The sequence below is a fragment of the Cucumis melo genome, chromosome 7 (assembly GCF_025177605.1).
Source record: "Cucumis melo cultivar AY chromosome 7, USDA_Cmelo_AY_1.0, whole genome shotgun sequence".
Classification (NCBI taxonomy): Eukaryota; Viridiplantae; Streptophyta; class Magnoliopsida; order Cucurbitales; family Cucurbitaceae; genus Cucumis; species Cucumis melo.
The window spans coordinates 21579585-21602722 of NC_066863.1; the positions used below are offsets into that span (position 1 = coordinate 21579585).

At 32.5% G+C, this 23138-nt stretch overlaps 2 protein-coding genes and 1 non-coding gene across 6 annotated transcripts; 2 read left to right on the plus strand and 1 right to left on the minus strand.

Moving 5' to 3' along the window:
• Window positions 1-3306: 3306 nt before the first annotated feature.
• Window positions 3307-3380, plus strand: TRNAI-UAU (transfer RNA isoleucine (anticodon UAU)). Its single transcript has one exon. It is a non-coding gene; the product is annotated as a tRNA-Ile (tRNA).
• A 17-nt stretch (window positions 3381-3397) lies between these two features.
• LOC103492919 (protein IQ-DOMAIN 10-like) lies at window positions 3398-8387 on the plus strand. 4 transcript variants are annotated; one of them, XM_051086996.1, is made up of 6 exons: window positions 3398-3664; window positions 4275-4367; window positions 4740-4873; window positions 5689-5907; window positions 6190-6303; window positions 7487-7894. In XM_051086996.1, the coding sequence occupies exons 1-6, from the start codon at window positions 3493-3495 to the stop codon at window positions 7547-7549; spliced, it is 795 nt and encodes a 264-aa protein (XP_050942953.1). In that variant the 5' UTR covers window positions 3398-3492; the 3' UTR covers window positions 7550-7894. The 4 variants fall into 4 exon arrangements, with proteins under 4 accessions (XP_050942953.1, XP_016901188.2, XP_050942954.1 ...); XM_017045699.2 differs by lacking the exon at window positions 7487-7894 and adding an exon at window positions 7911-8387 and having other exon boundaries at window positions 3409-3664; XM_051086997.1 differs by lacking the exon at window positions 7487-7894 and adding an exon at window positions 7911-8387 and having other exon boundaries at window positions 3520-3664; window positions 4778-4873.
• Window positions 8388-9727: 1340 nt separating this feature from the next.
• LOC103492921 (transcription factor TCP4) lies at window positions 9728-13504 on the minus strand. The gene is made up of 2 exons (XM_051086995.1): window positions 10126-13504; window positions 9728-10041 (listed from the first exon to the last, which is right to left on the minus strand). Exon 1 carries the CDS (start codon window positions 11446-11448, stop codon window positions 10162-10164), a length of 1287 nt encoding a protein of 428 aa, XP_050942952.1. The 5' UTR covers window positions 11449-13504; the 3' UTR covers window positions 9728-10041; window positions 10126-10161.
• Between the last annotated feature and the right edge of the window lie 9634 nt (window positions 13505-23138).

Below are 23138 nucleotides of genomic sequence, written 5' to 3' on the forward strand. Positions count from 1 at the left end.
CAGGTCATTCCACTAAAACCTCATAGCCGCACTCTTCCCACTATAGATATATTTATGTCCACCTGATATAACCATGATTAGTAAGTTAACCCTTCAGAAGTTGTTTGTAATCTTAATTGGGTCAATTTACCGTTTTACCCTTGAGATTATTCTTGTTTCTTAAGTACGATCTTCTAATGAACAATTGGTTTAAAGTCCAACCTATAAACTGAATCCCTCTCGGGCCAATGAAAGGGTGAGTCCATTGTCCAAGACTTGGATTCAGTGCATAAGGGAACAACCTAATTCTAAATACGTCAGGAGTGAATTTCATCTTGCACCATATGTCCCTAGCTATCCATCCGATCATATCCTTGAAATGGGAGACATAATGGGACAACGTTGATGAGCTGTTCTCCCCTATGCATATCCAAGATAATTATGTGTGAACAGGAGTTCATAGTTAGCTTAAAGATTATTAAGGTTAAGTTACCTAGGTCATCAACTTAAAATAAATAGGCAGTTTTAAAATGTCAACGGTGTTATAAGGTAAAAACTACTATTTAATGGTCTGGTCTTACGCAAACTCTTTATATACGATGCCTCAACTTTCATGTCTTTATATGGATGATTCAAAATCACATCATTTGTACTAACTACAAAGTAGACCGCATTCATAATGTTACTAGAAACGAGACGTCCAACCTTATTCGTATATTATATACAATTTAGGTTATAAACTCAAACTTGACTCACATTTATATCTTTACATAAAGTTCAAGTCTACAAAATAGCTTCGAAACCTTAGTTTATTGGATTCAAGATTATAATATTCTATTTTACTAATAAATAATTCAATAATCACATTATTGAATGTAATTACAAACTACAAGTTTTATGACATAAATTTCAACACTCTGTTATTCTATTGGATGCAATATTTTAGATTAATGGAATTAGTTGTTTGCAATTGGGTTTAAAACTTTTTGGATTTAGTTGTGGGGTTTCTTAAGCCTCGTTATATTTCATATCGATCATTCATTTTTGCTCCTTATAATAGTATTGAAATGATGGAAGGCATACAAACACAACGAAGTTAAGGATCGAAACTTTACTCTAATTGTATCTAATTTATTAGAGATTAACATGTTTATACTACCCTAATAAAATGAAATTAAGGTTGAAGAAAATCCTACCTTCGTAGCTTTTCTGATCCTCGTTATCTCCTCATGAACACGAGCCCAGAACAACCACTAGATTTGACCCACTATCCTCTGAACTTAGAATTGGGTGATGAGACCCATTAAATGAAGGAATATTGAGAAAGGGACGAAAATTTTAGAAAGGTAATTAGGAAAAACTTTGGTGATTTTAATATTTTTAAGTGAAAATCAAAGGGGCAAAATTTTTTCAAATTTTGAAAAAACTGTCCTTTTATAAACAAATGAGTAATCCGTGGAAATATCAAATATGAGAATAGAAAATAGAAAAATAGCAAACTGATATTTTTTTATGGTTTATGGCAAAACTAACTGCCATAAATATTTTTCAACTTTTTTGGCCCGAAATTACCCCTCCATGGATGTCAATTGTCCATATACAAATACAGTATATTTGTTGAGATCAAAAAATCAAACAAAATACCACATATCACGAATTTTGTAAACACACCAACTTATGATAATTATTAACTAAATCAAAAAATTATTATATTTTTTCAACAATCCCTAAACATATTCAATTAGTTTCAACATTCCCTAATTGTTATGTTAAAAATCAACAAATTAACGAAAAATAACTTCAAATATTCAATTTTTTATTTTTTGAATTATAGATTCAAAATTGAATCCCTCCCTAAAGTCATGTAAGAGATAATGCAATAATTAATTATTATGATAAAATTAAGAAACTAAGGAAAAAAGAATTTCAAATATTCAATTTTTTTCTAAAAAGATAATACGATAATTAATTATAAGCATTAAGAAATTAATGAAAAAGAATTTAAAAGATTCAATTTATTATGCACCACATACCGATATTTCCCTAAAATTTGCCAAATACAATGCAATAATTAATTATTAGGATAAAAATTAAGAAATTAAAGAAAATAAATTAAAAGATTTAATTTGAAGCAACGATGGAAAGCGATCTCAACCAAAATGGAGAAAAAAATCGACATGGCTGCACGAACAAAAATTTGAAGAATATTGATTTGAGGAAAGAACGGAGGAAAGAACCGAGATTTGAGAAAAGAACGGAGGAAAGGATATTTATTTGAGGAAAGAACAACATCATTTTTTATTTTTTAAATTATTTATAAAAAAACACACTTAATTCTTTACATTCTCTTCATATTAACATTTTTATTTTATAAATTATTTATGAAAAATCATTAATTTTGCATTCCTAACATTAGATTCCTAAGATTATGCCATATCGGTGTATTTGTTGAGATAAAAAAATCAAACAAAATATCAATACAATGTATTTGTAAGCAATAATTCTTAACTAAAAAAAATATTATATTGTTTGAATAATCTATAAAGATATTCTTTATTTCCATCGTCTTTTTCTTCTCTTTTCTTTTTTTCCAAACTATTATTTAGTTAACATCGTGTATTAAATATAAAAAATTTATTATTTTTCAAACTTTTAATTGGTTGTTCAAGATCGTGTACTAAATATAAAAAACTTGAAAAAAAAAACTCATTTAGGTTTGGTAGCCAAATATAAATGATCGTGTAAAAAATAGCAAAATCTAAACGAATCGTGTACAAAGAATCTTAAAAAAATTGTTTAGTCAAATCTAAACAATTGATACCAAATAATCTTGAAAAAATAAACTATTATGTAAACAAATGTAAATGATCATGTACCAAACAATTTTGAAAAAAAAAGAACGTTTAGTTAGATCAAAACAATTGTGTACCAAATATTAAAAAAAAATCATCAAATCTAAAAGATCAAATTTAAACGATGTGTAACCAAATTATCGATCATAATAACAAAGAAATTAATCCAGGTGAAGTAAAGAACAAAGATGGAACAGTGTAGGTGAAGTAAAGAACAAAGATGGAACAGTGTAACTCAGGTCATAACATTACTTGGTGGTAGATATGTAGAGTGAGATGGAACAAGTTGGGTTATTTCATTTTCTCCTTTTTTAATCAATATAGTTGTCCTTGAGTACTAAAAAACAACAACTACTTGATGACACGATTTGGATCGAGAGTAGAAGATTCAATATGAAAACAATATAATAAAAGAGTGGAACTTATTATTATTTAACAAAACTAATTAATGTTTATGATTTCATTAAACAAAAATGGTCCCGTAGCTCAGTTGGTTAGAGCGTTGGTCTTATGAGCCGAAGGTCGCGGGTTCGAGCCCCGCCGGGACCAACCAAGTTTTTGAATTTTTTCTTGCCAAACAAAGAGCTGACCCTTTCTAGTTCCTGCTATCACACTTCTTCCTCACTCGGCCATTACAGAGGTGACCCTTCATCTTCCAGAGATGAAACAACGGCTTCGTTGTGGTTGCGCTGTCAGTTCCAAGACCATGTTCATCGACCGATCCATGTTTCTTTTGCTCTCTGTTTCTCACTATTATTCCTTTTCTTGCATTCTACTTAACCTTCTATTTCTACTCCCTCCCACACACTACGCTACCTCCTGCTTCTCCTCTGGTAACCTCTCTCTTCCTTTTTAACATCCGGTTAATGGTGATGATGAGGGAAGTCTGTTCATTTAATTGTTGTTTTTTGTATTTATTCTATTGTTTCTTTTATGGTATCGATCAGTTCATGGTTATTGGTTTTCTTCATTTGGTGAATCTGTGGGGGAAGGGAGGATTGTCTGCATTGTTCATATTTCAGTAAACCACATTTTATCTATTCATTGAAATATCTGCCAAGGGTATGGATATGTGCCTTTGGTAAATTTTCTGTACTTCGAATTTTCCATTTTGATTAGCATTCATATTGGTTTATCTCTGTGCACCGTACTTCCCAATTTTAGATTGTGAAATATCTTTGAAGTATGAATGCAATGGAGGAAGAGAAAATCATTAGGTCTAATGGCGATGATGGGAGATATATTTGTTATGGCTTTGACTTATTCTTAGGTTTTTGTGACAATTCTCTTGATTTGTTTGATTTCTTCAGTTCATGGTTTTTCCTGGCATGTACTGTTTACACACCAGGAGAGCATATAATCTATTTTACATTGTCTGTGAAGACTGAAGAGTAGGAATATGAAACTCTAATTTGTGCACTTTGCATTTTCCATTTTGATTAGCATTCTGGTTGAGTACGGATGAGTCCAGCAAACTGTTTTTGGACAATATTCAAGCAAAGGAAGGTGAAACGTGTTACAAGCAATGGAGAACAGGTAAGCTTTCTCTTTCATTTGCTATCTTTTGAAAATATGAACGAAGGCTACAGAAATAGTCTTTCCATTATTCTTTCTTGTGGTGGGTGGTTCTTCCACCACAAGGGTTGGAAAGGAATTGAGATTAGGATGTTGCTGAAAGGATATCCATGGCAGATAACGAAAAAAAATGGAAAGCTGGTAGAGTAGTATGGAAATGTTCCTCCTATGTAGTTGGGAAGGAATTGAGGTTAGGATGGTAGTGAAAGGATTTCCATGGCAGATCGGGAAAAAAAAGAAAGCTGGTAGAGTAGTATGGAAATGTTCCTCCTATGTGACAATAACTGGAACTCCTTTCACAACCATCCTAACCTCAATTCCATGGCAATCCAGTTATTGTAAGTTTCTCTGTCCCTGTTCTCTTTGGTCAGGTACACGTAAAGACGGGAAAATCCAATGGTTTCCCTCATGGAAAGAGTGAAGATCTAGCTGCAACTCGAATTCAAAATGCATTTCGTACATTTACGGTATATTGAATTCAAAATGCTTAATAGCTTGTTACTCATCGATTTTGCTTTTTTTTTTTTTTTATTTATTATTTTTTTTTATTGAGCTGTTCCCCGTGACTTTACCTCGTTGCTTTATGACAATTACCAGCTCCCCTGGATCTAGTTTATTAGTTAACTTTTGCCCTTGTTATAATTTATAAACTCCGGAGTTGCGTCTTCAGAGACCAGATTCCTATTAGTGTCCTATCTTTTGGTAAATTTTCAATTGCATTATTTTGAAAATTATTGCCACTTCTCAGTTCATGGTTTTCAATTCACCAAATAAATTAAGAAAGAGCATGCAAAATGATAGCAGCAACAACACCGAACTCATAAGTCATAGTCTTCTTGTTTCTTGTGAGCTAACAAAGAGTCCTGAACTACTTTGATTCTGATACGTGATAACTTTTTATTGAGGCCTTCCTTCACTCAACTTAAGATATTATAGTTTGTGATGCTGAAACATCTTACGGTCCAGGCATATTTAGACTTAAGTTTTCTCCAAATTTGCATCATTCTAGTTGGTTGATATAGACTTGAACAATGATTCATATTTAAAGATGAATTCTTCAGGCATTATCACATCATTTTGGGCCTTCGTTACCCACAATACTTGTGATTGCCTAACACCTAACACATAATTTTGTACAATGTTGATACGGCAGATTTTTATGCTAACCTATGGAGAGTCCAACATTGTCTATGATTTATTTCAGATACCCACATGTAGCCCAATGGTAATCACAAATTTATAAATCGTTTTTTATGAGATGGTTTAATCTTTTGTTGTCCAGGCTAGAAAGGACGTACATGATTCGAAAGTGCCAGAGAGATGCCAGGATCTAGTTCAAGGTGAAACGGCTACAAAACAAGTGTCAAGCTTCATTCATTCATGGAGCAGAATGCAGCAAGAAATTAGAGCACGTAGACTCTGTATGGTTACAGAATATCGAGTCAAGCAAAAGAAACTAGAAAATCAGCTGAAGCTTGAGGCTAAAATTCATGAACTTGAGGTAAGTACCATTGACTTTCCTTCTTGAACTATTGAACACTATGATGTTCAACCATCACATTAAAAAAAATTCAATAATCTTTGTCAAAATTTGAAGTCTAATTATTTTCTTAAAGAACACGATTCTTCTGAATAAAGTTGTCATTCTCCAGAGGGAAATTTTTTATTTTTCTTTCAAAGTACTTTATTTATAGCTAAAGGGTATCTTTTAAGTTTTATCTTCAACATAATTGCCTTTTACAAGAGGGATAACATCCTTTTATGTGATGTTCAACCATCACAGGCAGAATGGTCCGGTGGGTCAGAAACAAAGGAGGAAATACTTTTCAAGATTCAGCAACGAGAAGAAGCTGCTGTAAGACGGGAGCGGGCTATGGCTTACGCATTCTCTCATCAGGTATGCTTCATGCCTTCATCAATCCCATACGAACCTAAATTGAATAGTGCTCTTTTAATTATAGCAAATTGAAATCTAACTTTTATAAATATAATTGAAAAGTGAAGAAAACATTAGTTTTACTTAACAAACTGGTTCTTAACATTTGTTCTTTATAATGTCTTCTTTTAACAAAAAAATTTCTGACACAGCTAAAATTATTGTTTGTATTAGTTGTACCAACCTGGACATATATAAACCATCTAAAACATATACTTTCAACTAAGAGGCTAAATGTTTGAATCTTCTAGTCACATATACTTCAATTTTTTAAAATTCATGCTCAAAAGAAAAAAGGTCAGAAGTTTGAATTTTCCTCCTCGATTTTGATAAAAAAAAATGATTATTGACCAAAATTTTAAGCTAATAAAGGGTTTTGAATCATACATCATTTAAACTCTAAACCTTTCCTACTTAATTATTCAATGACTATGAATGGTAAAAGATTGATCGGTGACGATTTGACTTTGGCAAGAATTTCGCTTCAATTTAAATTTTATTTTGGTTGAAAAACTTGCAGTTATTTTCCGTTGGCCCTATTATCTTCCATTTTTTTATTAGTGTTTCTGTTTTTCATAGATACTTGGATTTTGTTTTGGGGCTTATCATTGAATATTTTACATTGTATTTAAAAAAGTTCATAAACCACATGTTTTGAAATTAATGATAGACTCGAGAAGTGGCCTAAAACATAAGTCTACATGGTATTGAAAAAATTTTTCGTAAATATATTTAGAATATTTCATGATACTATCAAAATGAACTTCTAAAGTTTGAGTGTACTAAACAAAGCACTGGTCAAGATAAAATAAGGAGGAAAGTTGAGAGAAATAAATTAAAACCTTTATTAGTATCTTGACTTAATCACCTTTCCTCAAAAAAAAAAAAAAAAAAAAAAAAAAAAAAAAAGAAAAAAACTGTCACCTATTGACTTTAGTTTAATATAATTGATCTCATAGTAAATGTTAGTTTATTGATGGGATTTCTTAACTGACTAAAGTTCCTTAAATTATTGCGTGCTCAAACTATTGTATCATTAAAAGAATTGACTGTATTAGATCACCACTTCTTTTATCATCCATTACTTGTTCGAATTATTCAATGATCACAAGAGAACTCTAAAAGGATATTTTTATTTATGTAGGTTTTGAAATTATATAAAACTGACGTTCAAAAAAGCGAAGTGTTGATGAACTCATTTATATAAGCTGTTTTTCTGAAATAAATGTGAGAGTTCTTTGCTCCTTTTCGATTGACATAGATGATTACTTGTGGCCGTTTTTAATTCTTAGGAAACCATTTCGCTTTTAACCTTTTCTTATTATGCAAATTAAGCACAATGATGAGTGAACACATCGAACAAGCCAAATTTACCAATTATGGAAACAAACTTGGCATGTAAATCAACGAGACTCCAAAGCAGTTGGTAAACAAGAGACATATCTTGCACATGTGGCAAATAAGAGTTCTTTATCAGCTTGAAATCAGTTCCTGTCTGCAAACAAAGTCTTACGAATGAGTATTGTTAATTTTCTGTTATTATTATTTAATGGTGAACCCATATGCAGTGGAGGGCCAATTCCATCTTAGATCTGAGCCCGGCTTCGTACAGCCTTGACAAAGAAAACTGGGGATGGAGCTGGAAGGAGAGATGGATTGCTGCTCGGCCCTGGGAGATCCGAGCTAATACTCATCCCACCATTCCAAAGAAGGTGCAGATGAAACAAACAAGCAAAGTCAATAAAGTGACATATCAATCGGGGTTGAAGGTCTCAAACTTAGCTGGACATTCTTCGTTGAACAGCAAGGGGAGTTCAAAGGCCAAAAATTCTGCTATATCCAATTGCTGAAACAAGCTACAAGAAGCTGAAGGTTATTTCTGTATATAGTCACCCAAACTCATAAACCAACTGACAAATTCAATGATATGAATTTGGTAGTTCTCTCTATAATTTCACCCGGCTTGCTTTGTAGTGTGAATTTCTATTATTATGCCTAATAAGAGAAATTCATATCTTCTATGAAAAAACATGCTTTGTATCTCATCATTTTTTTTTTCCTCTTGAGCATTTCCCTGATTAGTTTGCTATTCTCAAGAAAGAAGAACACAAGGTGTCTGAACCTAAGTGGTCTATTTACACTTCCCCTGCTTTGGGTTTATTGCTCTGCATATACTGAATTAAAGAAGCACCAACTAAAGCTGAGCATTGTCACTATCTCCACATGAGACAATTTTTCTATCCAAGAGCCTGCAATAGAGGAAAGGAAAAGAGAGGAACATTCCAGCTAGATTCTGAAATTCAACAGGGTGGGGACCATAGACAGATGGTGAAGCAAAATAATTAGGTGGTATCCATCTGTATATTCTTCTATAATTGGGGTTTTTTGTGTTCATACCCTTCTTTCTTGGTTGTCCAGTAGATTTACTCCACTCTACCCCACTTGGTCTAACAGCCACGCTATCTATCACATTCATATTGAATATGGTGCCATATTTCAGATTCCTCTACCACAGGATCTTATTGAGTTATGATCAGTTCCCTTTTCTCTATCAAACCTAAAAAAAACATTGTTTCAGAAGGAAATACTAGCCCTTATACCAAGACTGAGAAACAGGAATCCAATTCTAGTAACATGAGCACATCCGGATCCTCAAGATTGGTGATAAGCTCCAACTTGATGTCCAGATAAGAACAGAATCCTAATTTCAATGGGTTTATCAGAATCAGCCTTCTTGTGCTTTCCTGTTCATACTAGAATTCAGATTCTAAGCTTATCATTCAAGGAGGCTTAAAAGGAAAGCTTGCCCAAAATCTTTTGCCAATTTTGTGATCAAAATTTTTGAACTTAACGCTCAGGATTAGGAACCAAAATATTGGACTTGCTGGATTTTGTTAGTTCTACAACTTCCTAGCAATTGTCTACAGTCATCAGAAAATGACTTGTCATTTGCTAATGTGCCCCAAAAATCAGTCAATGAAAAAGAAGTGAAAGATTTATTCTTATAATTCTTTGTGCAGGTTTTAAGGAAGTTGCTGAGACAGAACAAGTTTCCCTTGTATTCACTAAAGCAAACATCATAGTTGCAGTGAATAGCAATTAGCTTATCCAATATAGGCAACAGCTTAGCTTCTTTAATCAGGTAAAAGGAACTAACTATTCCTCTCGTTTTCAGAACAAGAAAACATTTACCATCTTCTTTAACCAAAGCTGATAAGCACAACAAGGTCAAGATATGCATAAAACATAAAAATCTCTAGTTTTTTTTTTTTTTTTTTTTTTTTTTTTTTTTTTTTTTTCTGTTAATGTTAAGCTCAGAATTCAGGGACAATACCACAAACAGAATCAGTTTCCTGCTTAGAAGGGGAAAGTAGAACATAGCAGAGACTAAAATCGAAATATTAATTCAAAAAAGTAATCAGAATATTAAAAGTCTTGCTACAGAAACAAATAAGGAAGACAATTCCATCAAGAGATTCATCAAAGATTAGACCTTAACATAAACAACTGACAGAAGCTAAATAAACCATGGACCATAAGAACTAAAGTACTCAGAATCACTACTTCCATGGTAAAGGCCATTGAAACAAAACGACCCAAAATTCTGCCCTCTTGAAAACCATGTGGTGGCTTGACAGTGGTGCTGCTAACCTTGGCTTTTCTAATTGAAGATGCGCACACCTGCAATAACAAAATCATCTAAAAGTAGTAGAGAAGCTGAGGTTAGGACCAATGGTGTTGAGGATTCAGATAAATTTGAGAGGTGGGTTTTGAAGTTAGGACCTGTAGAAGAGAAAATCTTGGGATTTTTTTATCAAATCAATGGCGAGAATCAGAGGAAGCAGAGGATGGCTTGTCTGAAATGCCATCGTGCTCCTCCTCACCTTGAATTCGCGTTGGAATGTGAAACCCAGAGAATCCGCCTGAGGCGAATCCTAAGCCTGCGTAGGAGGATTGGTGGATTGATGGTGGCATTTGATGCTGATGATGATCAGTTGGTGTAAGTGATGGGTCAATCCAAGCGCGAATTGAAGGTGTGTTACTGGACTGAAGGGGTCCCCTCTGAGAAAAAAACTGGTTTTCTCCAAACAATGGCTGCATAAGTTGTGAAGGTGGCAGCGCAGTTGGCAAGTGCGGCGAGTTGAATACATAGCCCGCACTCCTGATCCCACCTCCGCCGCCACTACCAGTTTCTGCACCAGATGCGTTCCAGGAAGTTATCCGCGGGAACCGGCTAATCTCCGCCGGATTGAGGCTGTTGTGTTCAGTCCAACCAGCGGTGGTCACATCAAACCCGCTTAACGGGGCGGTGCCGGAAAACAGGACGTGCTCATTCTGGTGACCTTGACTCTGGTGCTGAGCATGATGATGCCGGTGAATAGCTATTGGGTCTTGAAAAGACTGCAAAGAAAGCCGCAGATCTTGGTTCTGGCTACTCGTCCTAGAAAGCAAATCTTGTGGGTAATTCTGGAATTGAATCGATGAAGAAGTCGTCTCGGCCGCCGCTGCCGCCGTGCCTATAGGGAAGAACGACTTGATGGTATCAGCAATGGAGTCCGAGTCCAGCGACGGTGGGAGAAAGCTTGAGGTGCTGCTATTTGGGCCTTCCCCCATTTGGGTATGCTGCAAGTTTTGCAGAGGAAACTCTGAGACTCTACTGTCACTCCCCAACACCGTCGCTCTCCGATTACCTGCTGAATTGAACACATCGCGTTGGACTGAAAGTAGATTCTCGTTCTCATCATTCAGACTCTGCTGCTCCTCCCCCTGTGTGGATGCGTTTCCTGTGCTCGGATGCCATGCAGGAAGCTCGGCGAGCTCATCAATGGCGGCCTTGGCCTTTTTTATTAGCCAGTCTACAGCTTTACTGGGTCGGTCATACCCGAGGCGGTCTTGAACGTCGTAGAACTGGATGGCGGTATGAGCAGAGAGGCGAACGCGGCGGTCTCTTGGACCTTTGGCTGTACAAACTTTGCTGTGACGGTCTTTTCTTCCAGTGGAACGAACAATGTGGCCTCCTTGAACCTCCACAATCTCCCCACCCCCGCCGCCGGTTCTCATCCCCAACCTTGACGACGTCGATGTTTGGCGGTGGCTCTCTCCCATTTTTCTCGCATATTCGATGCTCTGGTCGGCGAACGTGGAGGCAGAGGCGGCAGGGGCCGCCACCGGATGAGGAGGAGGAAGCTGAAAGTAAGAACGTTTTTTGGGGGCTTGTTGCTGGTGGGGTTGTTGTGACTGTGAATCTAAAACTGCGTCGTAATTGTGTAGATTTTGGTCTTGTTGGTGAGTGTTTTGAAGAAAAAGATGCTGATTCTGGTGCACATTGAAAGGATGCGGTTGGTGCTGAGGAAGGTGGTGGTGGTGGTCTTGGTGGTGGTGGGGTGGAGAATCTTGGTCGTCTTCCTCTGCTTTTCCTTCTACATGCCTCGAAATTAGAATCTGGTTTTGATGATGATGAGGGCGATTTCGTTGAGGATCCAGACTCGGATTGTTTTGCTTTTCTTCTTCCAGCTTTAAACGGGCAGTGCTTTTTCCTAATCCTAATGGCTTCTTCTATCTTCTTCTCTCTCCTCTCTCTCTCCTTCTTCTTTCTGCAATTGCTGCTGCTGCCACCACTCTGTAACCTGTTGCTTCTGCTCTTGCTGATGAAGCTGCTGCCGCCTCGTCTGCCTCTCCCAAAAAGTTCTGCCATTCATTTTCTTCAATTCCATCCCCCACCTCCTCCCCAACTATTCCCCAAATCTACAAATCAAAAACCAAACCCAGTAATTCCAATCCCACAGCCTAACCCATCTCTCTCTCCCTCTCTCTCTCTCTCTCTCAGCACAGCTTTTGAGAGTTATGTCTCCTTTTGTGATAGATACCCACTTGACTAGGCAAACCCCAGATGACTTTAACAGAAGAAACCCACCCCTTCCCCAATTCCTTTGACGCTGTTGTTGCGCAATTCTCTTTCTACATCAACATTTTATAGAGAGATAGAGAGAGAGAGAAAAAGGCTGTGTGTTATGCCTACGGAAAATGAATGGAACAGTACATCATCAAAGTGCTATAAAAGAAAAACTAGAGATCCAATTGAGGTCTTTAATGGTGGCAGCATCAGAAGCAAGCAGCAAGCAGTAGAGGCCACTTGCAACTTAGCCTACTCTTTTGCTCCTAAATAAGATTTTAAAGATCTCTGCCAATATCATTACTGAATTTGCTGCGATACTTTGTACTCTTGTACTCCCTCCCCTCCCCTCCCCAATAGATTATTTTCTCCAAATCTTCTTTTTTTTTCCTTTTCAATTATTGTTTTATTTAACTTTATGCTGTCTAATACCCTCTCTCTCTACAAAACCTTGTATCTTTGGGGCAGTTTATTTCCATTCAGTTTTTTCTAATGCCTCTCTGACATTAGATCTTCAAATTTAATTCCAACTTTAAAAGGGGGTTAATAATTGATAGGAACATATTGAAAATTCTGACATGGCCTTTCTTCACAAGTGGAGAGAATAATTAGTTCACGTTGAATTTGGAATAACCTTTTATTTTTATTTATCTTTATCTTCTTCCTTTCTTTCTTTCTTTCTTTCTTTCTTTCTTTCTTCTTCTTCTTCTTCTTCTTCTTCTTCTTCTTCTTCTTCTTCTTCTTCTTCTTCTACCAAAGTTGAAGTGTGGTGGTGAAATTTAAGCCTAGACAATATGTAGAATCTTGAGGTGCTTACATCTTTAAGTTCTACACAGGTGGCCAAATATTATTGGTTTGATTTGGTTGTAGTATTTCAAATATCTAACCTTTTTGTATAATACGTATAATACATATATGTATTGAGTTATGTTTGAATTAGCATTGCATAATCAGGTACAAAGTTTTATACTTCCATAGCTTTATTTACATATATTTTACTGTTTTTCTTTTCCTATAATTATGATATTGAAGCTTTAATTCCATTTCCAGCGACTATATTGGTCTGAGTTCCTAAATAATAACTCTCTGCAATAAGTTTTTAACTGTTTTGCTGAAAATGTTGTTACTGAATGTCTTTCTGAATCCACCATTACATCACTGCTCTGAATAATGGGTGCCAGAAAAACATTAAAAAAAAAATTGTCCTTTCTGTGTAGAAACAAAAATGAATCGGGCGTACAATTTATTGTTTTTATTGATTAGAAGAAAAAAAAAGAGTATGGTTGAACAGAAATGAAGTGAAACAGTTATTATTATGAATGTTAAGAGTTAGAAAGATTGGTTAACTTTTGGGTGAGGTTACACAGGTACATGTCTGAATCCTTTGGTACATATGTATTGTTGTTGAATCTAATCGTATTATACATTTAGGTTAAATATATTGCCTCCTTTCTTACATCTCTCCTTATATGATCATATGGTTGTGTTTGTTCCTTCTTTCTCTCATCTCTTCTTTACACAACACCTTTAATTGGTCTCTCTCTTTCTCTGAAAAAGCTTTTACTTTTAGGGATCTCTCTTTCTCTCTAACTGATTTTTATTTTTTTATTAATTTTAAGTTTACTAGTTTGATTAAATTTGGAAGACTTATCTCTACTTGTTTGTTGTCTGTTTTAATTGTTAAATCAAGAGGGGGGGTTTAGGATATTTGTATATTTTTATTCTTATTTTTAATACAATTACATGTCTGGGAGATTTATTTAGTTTCTATTTTCAATAAAATGCTCAAAAACAGATTAAGTCTTATATATGTAGTCAAATGATTATACAATTTTAAAAAGTTTCACTTTTATTTTTGTTTATTGCTATTTTAGGCAGAGAATTTGAGCCGTTATTATTATTATATTTCTTTTCCTTTTAAAAATTGAAAAGAAAAAAAATGATATCTTGAGATAAAAATGTATTTTAGAACCTACCAGTGTCTAAAGAATTTGACTATGGCTTCTCCCACCAAACAAAGCAATGTCATAATTAGATAAAAATAAATCAGTTGACCTTAGCTTCACCTATTTCCATTTAGATTTGTAGTAGCTATGCCTTTTAATAAAAGTTTTTTCTTTTCTTTTCAAATAATATATTGTATCTATTAGACCAAAAATTCATTTTCTTGGAAGATTGGAATCGTAATTTAGTATTGTTTAGTTGGTTGATTGTTTTTTGAAAATGTGGATATAAATTTAATTATTATTAATCTTAGAGATTAAATTTAAAATGATTGGGAAACCATGAAGATTATTGAGATTTGTATATCTGAACCAAAAAATTAAAAAAGATTGGGTGGATGAAGTTTCCAAATATGGAAGGACAATCAAGGTTCCATTTCTCTTGTTGTACACATCGTTTCAAGTCCCCAAATCTTACTGTCTTGAAATGGACACTTCAAATCAACCGTCAATAAATGAAAACCTTTTTTTTTTTTGTATGATACCCAATTTACTTTCTCCATAATTGGATAATTAACATTTATAGATACTCACTCATGTTACTCTAATTTACATCTTTTGTATTTACTTTTCTAAAATTAAACAATACTTTAAATTTCTCCTGCTGCCTTTTCTTTCCCTCTTATTTATCTCAAATTTTTCTTTCAGAAAAAGAGAAAAGAAAAGAAAATTTGTTTAAATTTATATATTTTTCTTTATAATTTAGGCCTTAATCTTTCTCTCTCTCTCTCTTTTAATATTAATTACATATTTACCCCAATGATGCGGATAAATTTGGTGTTAACAAAGTAGGTCACACCTTCTACAATTAGGAAAAAAGCGTTTTTGAATTAATTATGTTACTACTAACCAAGAAATCAATTATGGGGTTTGTAATCTAATAAAGGTAGGATTGGGATGTAGGTGAGTTATGTATATGTGTACGTATAATTTTGATCAAGAAGTTGGAAGTTTAAATCTTTCTATTTATCATATATACACATATTTTAAATTACCTTCAAATGTGCGTGATGAAATAGTTTTTCTTTTTTAAATTTTCAATCCATTAAATGAGAATGATCCCATAAAAATCCAACTAAATATTTGATCACATGAAAAGGACAAACCAATAAATAAGAACAGTAAGACTCTTTTAACTTAAGTTTACCTAATTAAATAATTCTCAATGTTGCTATAGGACATCTCAAGGATATTAATAAATTTAATTTATAAAATTTCTAGAGCTATATATTTTTCATTGTCACTAGTCATGCTTCTTATGCTCTTTCAGTTTTTGTTTTTAGTTTTTGAAAAGGGTGGTTTTCCAAAAACTAAAAACAAAAAATAAACATAGTATAGTATAGCTCCAAAAAGTTTGTAAAAAGAGACTATAACGATAAAGACCGTAATTAAAAACTAGAAAAGGAAGTAGCATAAGTTTTAAAAATAAAAAACTAAAAACAAATTTGTTAATGAATGGAGGAACTAAAAAAAGTTTTTAACTTTACTATTAGCAAATTTATAAACTTGTAAATTATGTAAAATTGGAAGGGTACGTAGTTAGTTAGTTAGTTTTTTTTTCCTTTCTTTTAAAAGTATATATATATATAAAAGAGTTATTGAAGTTGGGATCCAAATTCCATTTATATTATTGCACATGGTAGTTTCCTTGGTAAAAAAAGTTTGACAATGGTAAATTTTAATAAAATACGTATAAATGATAGGGTACGACATGTCGGCTGACAACTTAGCAAATCCATTGTGGCATTGGTATTACCAAGGACTACTTGTCGTTGTCCCAACCCAACACACAAGATTTCAGGCTCCAAGAACAAAGAGAAGATGATAAATCCCAAAACCCAATTTTCACCTTATCAATTTCTCCCTCTTTCACCTTCCTAAATTTACCTATTTTTCTTCTATCTCGAATGAATGGTGAAAAAGTACATTGTTTTTTTTTTCTTAAGACTTTATTGTTAATTGTTTTTGTTCGAACACTTAGATCTTGTCTATCTTATTTGATTTGAATTTTGCTTAACTTTTCTTTTAAGATCGAATATATTCGAGACTTGATATTTCACAATTGGAACACCAACCTTACATTCCATTTTTGTAGGCCCCTAAAAAATCAAATACACAACTATTTTTTCCTTTTACAACTGCATTATTGGTGTAGTGTGGTGTGGTGTTATCAATCCAAGTAAATAAAAAGATATATAGAAAGAAAAAAAAAAAGATACTTATCAATAAATTAAACAAAATATATTTTAAAGAAATGTTATTTCAAAATTTTTTAGTAGGTACCCTTTCTTTGTTTTCTTTTTATTTATGGAAAAAAGTACATATATTGATACATATAATTGAAATTAATTTGGATATATGTTGATTGATTTTATTATTATTGTTATTAATAATAATGTAGGAGAAGCAGAAGAGAAGAGAGTTGTATTATATATATATATATAGAGAGAGAGAGAGAGAGAGAGATTATTGTATTTGGGTAAGGATTGGATGTGGCAGCAAAGATTGAGTTGTTTGGTGAGACCTTGCATTGTCTTGTCCCTTTCCTCTCTCTCTCTTTATCTCTTCTATTTTTCTCCTTTTTTTTTTTTTTTTTTTTTTTTTTTTTTTTACTTTTTCTTAAAAAAAAAATTATTTATTTCAAATAACTTTCATGATTTTTCTTTCAATACTTATTGATATGGATATTTTGTTGATATTTTGCTTGGCTTTTTCAAAAGTTGACATTTTGTTAATATCCATATTTTGCATCTAATGCTTTGGTTTGTTTTAGATAAGATTGTTTGAAATTAGAGTTTTCGAAACAATTTCTTTAGAGGAAAAAAAAAAGGCACTTGAATAATATATTTCCCTTCATTTTTTTAGATAAAAACTAAACACTTAAATTTCCCTTAATTTCCCTTCACCATCTATAGACTATTATATGGATATATTGCAAGACACTACTAGAGAGTATTTGGGATAAAAACCGAGTTATTATAATCTTATGTTATTATGGTTGAGTTATAATAGTTTGTGTCTTGAGTGTAGTTTACTTTAATTTAGTATGTGTTTATTGGTGTAGATTATTTTAATTTGAGAAAGGAAATAGTAAGTATTATAACAAAGAAAAGAACCATGAATACTAGATAATAAAGATTGTAGCAAATACTAAATATCGTAACAAATGTGGAGTTTTGAGATAGTATTTAAGATTATTATCAAACCCCAAAAAGCCCTATAATAGTTTATTGTAGTGATAAAAAGATAAAATTTTATCTTGTTTGTAAATATTTTAGTTTAAATTGAGTATATGTAAAGAAAGTTTTTTTTTTTTTTTTTTTTGTGAGGTATATTAATCCCATCTTCTGAATAATAATAATAGAAATAATTTGAGGGAGAGAGTGGAGAAAGAAACAAGTAGGGATTCAAAATGATATTAATAAAATGTCAGACAAAGGGTGAGGGGTAAAGTAAATATGTTTGAAGAAAAAAGTGTCCAATGACATCAATTTATGAGAAAGAAAAAAGAGTCAGATGCCTTTGTTGCTATCTTCTTTGTTTATGTCTATTTGGACCTTCCATCCTTTCTTTTCTTTTCTTTCTTTTTTTCTTAAATTTTTTTTCCCTTATTAAATAAAATCCTTTCTCAATTTTACTTTTGTTTTTTCTACCCTTTTTACCTTCCTCTTCCTTTCAATTTTTCTCTTTCCCCTCTTCATTTTTATATTTCTATCCAAAACTAAGTGACTCACCATTTACCCTCTTATGATGTTACATTATTTGTGTCTTTTTCAATTCAAAAGATTTAGAAACAAACTTGAGTTTCTTTGTTTTTCTAGAAGCCTTTTTCTCTTATGTTACTAACTTTGATCTTTTTTTTCTCCTTTACCATCTTCAATTTGAGGTTCTTATGAAGTATTTTTAAAAAAAATAGTAACAATAACAAAATTTATTGTTCACTTCCTTACCCATAAAAAAGTTAGCATTGGAATAATAAATTTTGGAACAAATTACAAATTGCCACGTTATTTACTAAAATAATTGTATTTGAGATTAATTAAAAATTGGCATATGTTTCAAATTAAATTTAAAGACAAATCGGACAATTGGATCAAATTAATTATGTTGGATCAATTAAATATTATTTACTTGGGGCTAAAATTCAATTAACCCTATGGTCCATGGACTAGACCAAGTCCAAGTCCATAAAAACTTGTCAAAAAACTCTATAAATAGAGGAGTTCTTTTTAAGTTGAAAGATTAAAATGAATTAAAACGTAAAATATAGAGATTAAAATAATACTTTAATACTTTAATCTTTCTTGGATTTTCCTTTTTTAGTAAATATAGATTTATACTTTAAGCTCTATCCAACAATGAAAGTCACTGACTAATAACTATATTGATTTCCACTTTGAAATTTCACAAATGCATTTATTTATATTCTTTTCCAAATTTCATTCGATTAATATTGTGTAAAACTTATAATAGAGCCAATTAAACTCATCAATTTAGATCATTCACGATATGATTACCTTTAAAAACCTTTTATACATTTATTTTCTAATATCTTTGAATTCTTTCCGTGTTGGTTTTAAAAAATGGACAAATAAAGTAAATACATCTTAGATTTTCAAAAAGCAAAAAGTGTGGCAAAGGGTCTAAATTGATTTAATTATAAAAAGTATAAGAATTTAATTGAAACAATTAAAATTTTATGCAACATATTTTCAAATGAAACGTAACCAAAGATGTAAAAACAAAATGTTTAAGAAAAATTCAAGATTTCAATGAATAAAATCTATAATTTAGTGTTTAAATTGATATAATTTATAGGGTAGATGGGGGTAATAGTTTATTTGTTTATTTATTTGAAATATCAAATTATTAGTGATGAGTTTTAAATGGTAGGAAAAAAAAGGAAAGTAATAATTTTATAATTTACACATTTATTGCTGCTTAAACTAAGAGATAAAAAGTGAAGGCTAAAAATGAAAACTACGGTGAGATGTTCGACCACTTCATAAATGATAATACCAAATCTTGAATATGCTAAACCTGTAGTACATTATTCAAACCCAAAACTCATAACCAAAATGTTTAAATCACCATACTCACACTTCCTACATACAATCTTTTTTTTCTTCTTCTTCTTTTCAATTACCATATGCTTATATGGTTCTTTTGTTGGTCTGTGTTTGCACGCTGCGTAACATTTCAAGAAAAATATAAGTTAACCTCAATAGATCATATAAGGTATGTACTATCAACTTTAATGTGAAAAAGTTTGATCACCTACCACTGTTAAAAAATATACAAAAGTCGACATAAATATTATCGACTTCTAAGTTAAAGATTCAATTTTCTTAAAAAAAACAGTAGTATTTTGTTAATAGTAAAAAAATTGAATTAAATAAAAATGTTAAATAATTCATAAAGATCGTAAATTTCGAGAACGAAGTCTAAAATTAAAATCAAGCAATTGAGAGTATCATATTAGATCTAGGATTTTACCTAAATGAGTAGAATAAGGGGATAATACTATATATATATATATATGTTATTGAAATAAAGGATAATGAAACAAACAAAGAGAATAATAGAGAAGAAAATACAATTGAACTCAATTGTGGTGTGTCTTACAAAGACATCATACTCTTCTATTTATAGGACATATTATGGTATAGGTTACATTATGAAATTCAATGGGATGGATGTTACAATATGGAATTGAATGTGAGAGTTATATGAAAATTGTAAGCTATGTAGGTTATGAATATCACATTTATAATATATCATTATATTTACAATACTTCCCCTCAGATATCCATATTATATAAAAATAAATGTCTCGTTAAAACCTTACTAGGAAAAAACCTGATGGGAAAAATCCTAGTAAAGGAAAAATAGTACATCATTTTTATACATTAATAACTGCCTCATTAAAAACCTTGCTAGGAAAATTCAATGAGAAAAATCATAGTCAAGGAAAAAAGTGCAGTACTCCTATTCCTTGAGGACAATATTTCTACTCCCCCTTATGGATACGTCACTTAAGTTCTCTGAGTCATCGCATTCCAATGTTGTGCACTAGTTTTTCAAATGTTGATGTGGGTAATGGTTTTGCGAATAAGTTTGCCAAGTTATCTTTTGAAGAAATTTGTTGAACATTGATGTCACCATTTTCTTCAAGGTCATGCGTATAGAAGAGTTTTGGTGAGATATGCTTTGTTCTATCTCCTTTTATATACTCTCCTTTGATTTGTGCTATACATGCGGTATTATCTTCAAATAATATTGTTGGTAAATTTTTACTGAAAGACAAACTACATGTTTCTCGAATATGATGAGTCATTGACCTCAACCATGCACATTCTCTACTAGCTTCATGAGTTGCAAGAATTTCTACATGATTCGATGAAGTGGTCGTCATGGTTTGCTTTATAGACCGCCAAGATATAGCAATTCCTTCACATGTAAACAGATAACCTGTTTGAGATCTTGCTTTGTGTGGATCAGATAAATATCCAGCATCCGGATAACCAACTAGATCAAAGTTTGATTTATTTGAATAAAACAAACCCATATCAATTGTCCCTCGAAGATGACGAAGTACATGTTTAACTCCATTCCAATGTCTTTTTGTTGGAGAAGAACTATATCTTGCTAACAAATTTACTGAAAATGCTATATCTGGTCTTGTGTTATTAGCAAGATACATTAGTGCACCTATTGCACTAAGGTACGGTACTTCAGGACCAAGTAATTCTTCCTTATCTTCTCGAGATCGAAAGATATCCTTTTTTACATCTAGTGATCGAACCACCATTGGAATGTTCAATGGGTATGCTTTGTCCATGTAGAATCTTTTTAAAATCTTTTCTGTATATGTCGATTGATGAATAAAAATTCCATCGGCTAAATGCTCGATTTGTAAGCCAGGAAAAATTTTTGTCTTACCAAGATCTTTTATTTCAAATTCCTTTTTGAGATATTCTATTGCCTTTGAAAGCTCTTCAGGAGTTCCAATTATATTTAAATCATCAACATATACAGCTATAATCGCAAATCCTGACTGTGATTTCTTAATAAAAACACATGGACAAATTGGATTATTTTGATAACCTTCTTTCAATAAATATTCACTTAAGCGATTATACCACATTCGTCCTGATTGTTTCAATCCATATAATGATCTTTGTAATTTGATTGGACATAATTCTCTAGAGTTTGAATTATATGATTCAGGTATCTTAAATCCTTCAGGGATTTTCATATAGATTTCATTTTCCAAAGATCCATACAAGTATGCTGTAACTACATCCATAAGATGCATATCAAGATTTTCACATGCAATCAGACTAATTAAATATCTTAATGTAATAATATCCACCACAGGAGAATATGTTACCTCATAATCAATGCCTGGTCTTTGAGAAAATCCTTGTGCAACAAGTCGTGCTTTATATCTAGTGACCTCATTATTTTCATTTCGTTTACACACAAATACCCATTTAAATCCCACAGGTTTTACACCTTTAGGTGTATAAACTATAGGTCCAAAAACTTCACGTTTCGTGAGTAAGTTTAGTTTTGCTTGGATGGCTTCTTTCCACTTGGACCAATCCTTTCTATTACGACATTCGTCAACAGATTTAGGTTCATAATCCCCATTTTCATGAATGATATTATGTGCAACATTATACGCAAAAATGTTGTCCACAACTACATTAATTCTATTCCACCTTTTTCCTGTCATGGTATAATTTATCGAGATCTCATTGTTATCTTCATATACTTGAGTCTCTTCTACATTTTTACCACTAGTCGTGTCCACGACTTTTTCTTGAATGTTTCTATTGTTAATTAAGTCATTTCGACTATTGATCACTTTTCTTTTTCGAGGATTTTTATCCTTTGAACCCATCGGTCTACCACGCTTTTGGCGCAGCACTGATTCATTAATTGTATCGACTTGCTGAGTTGGGATTTCAATTCTAGATGGAGCATTTGCAGCTGGAATATATGACTTGGTCACTTTTTTAGTATCTGTAAATGCATCTGGCATTTGGTTTTGCTACACTTTGTAAATGAATTATCTTTTGAACTTCTAGTTCACATTGCTTTGTACGAGGATCTAAATGAGACAATAATGATACATTCCAGGCAATTTCATTTTCCAACTTAATTCCTCCCTCTAATGTTGGAAAATTTGTCTCATTAAAATGACAATTAGCGAATCGTGCAGTAAATACATCTCCCGTCAAGGGTTCAAGATATCTAATAATTGATGGTGATTCAAATCCGACATATATTCTTAACCTTCTTTGAGGTTCCATTTTAGTACGTTGTGGTGGAGAAATTGGAACATATACTACACAACCAAAAATTCGCAAATGAGAAATATTTGGTTCCTGACCATAAGCTAATTGTGTTGTGGAATACTTATGATAAGATGTCGGTCTTATGCGTATATGTGGCGCTACATGCAGAATAGCATGACCCCATATAGATAATGTAAGTTTTGCTCTCATAAGTAATGGTCTCGTAATCAATTGTAAACGCTTGATAAATGATTATGCCAAACCATTTTGTGTATGAACATGAGCTACTGGATGTTCAATATTTATCCCAGTTGACATGCAATAATTATTAAATGCTTGAGATGTAAATTCACCACCATTATCAAGTCGAACGTTTTTTATTGTATAATCAAGAAACTGTGCTCTTAATTTGATTATTTGAGCAAGTAATCTTGCAAATGCAAGGTTTTGACTTGATAATAAACACACATGTGACCATCTACTTGATGCGTCAATTAAAATCATGAAGTATCTAAATGGTCCACTTGGTGGATTGATTGGTCCACATATGTCACCATGAATCCGTTCTAAAAATGTTGGTGACTCAAATCTCAC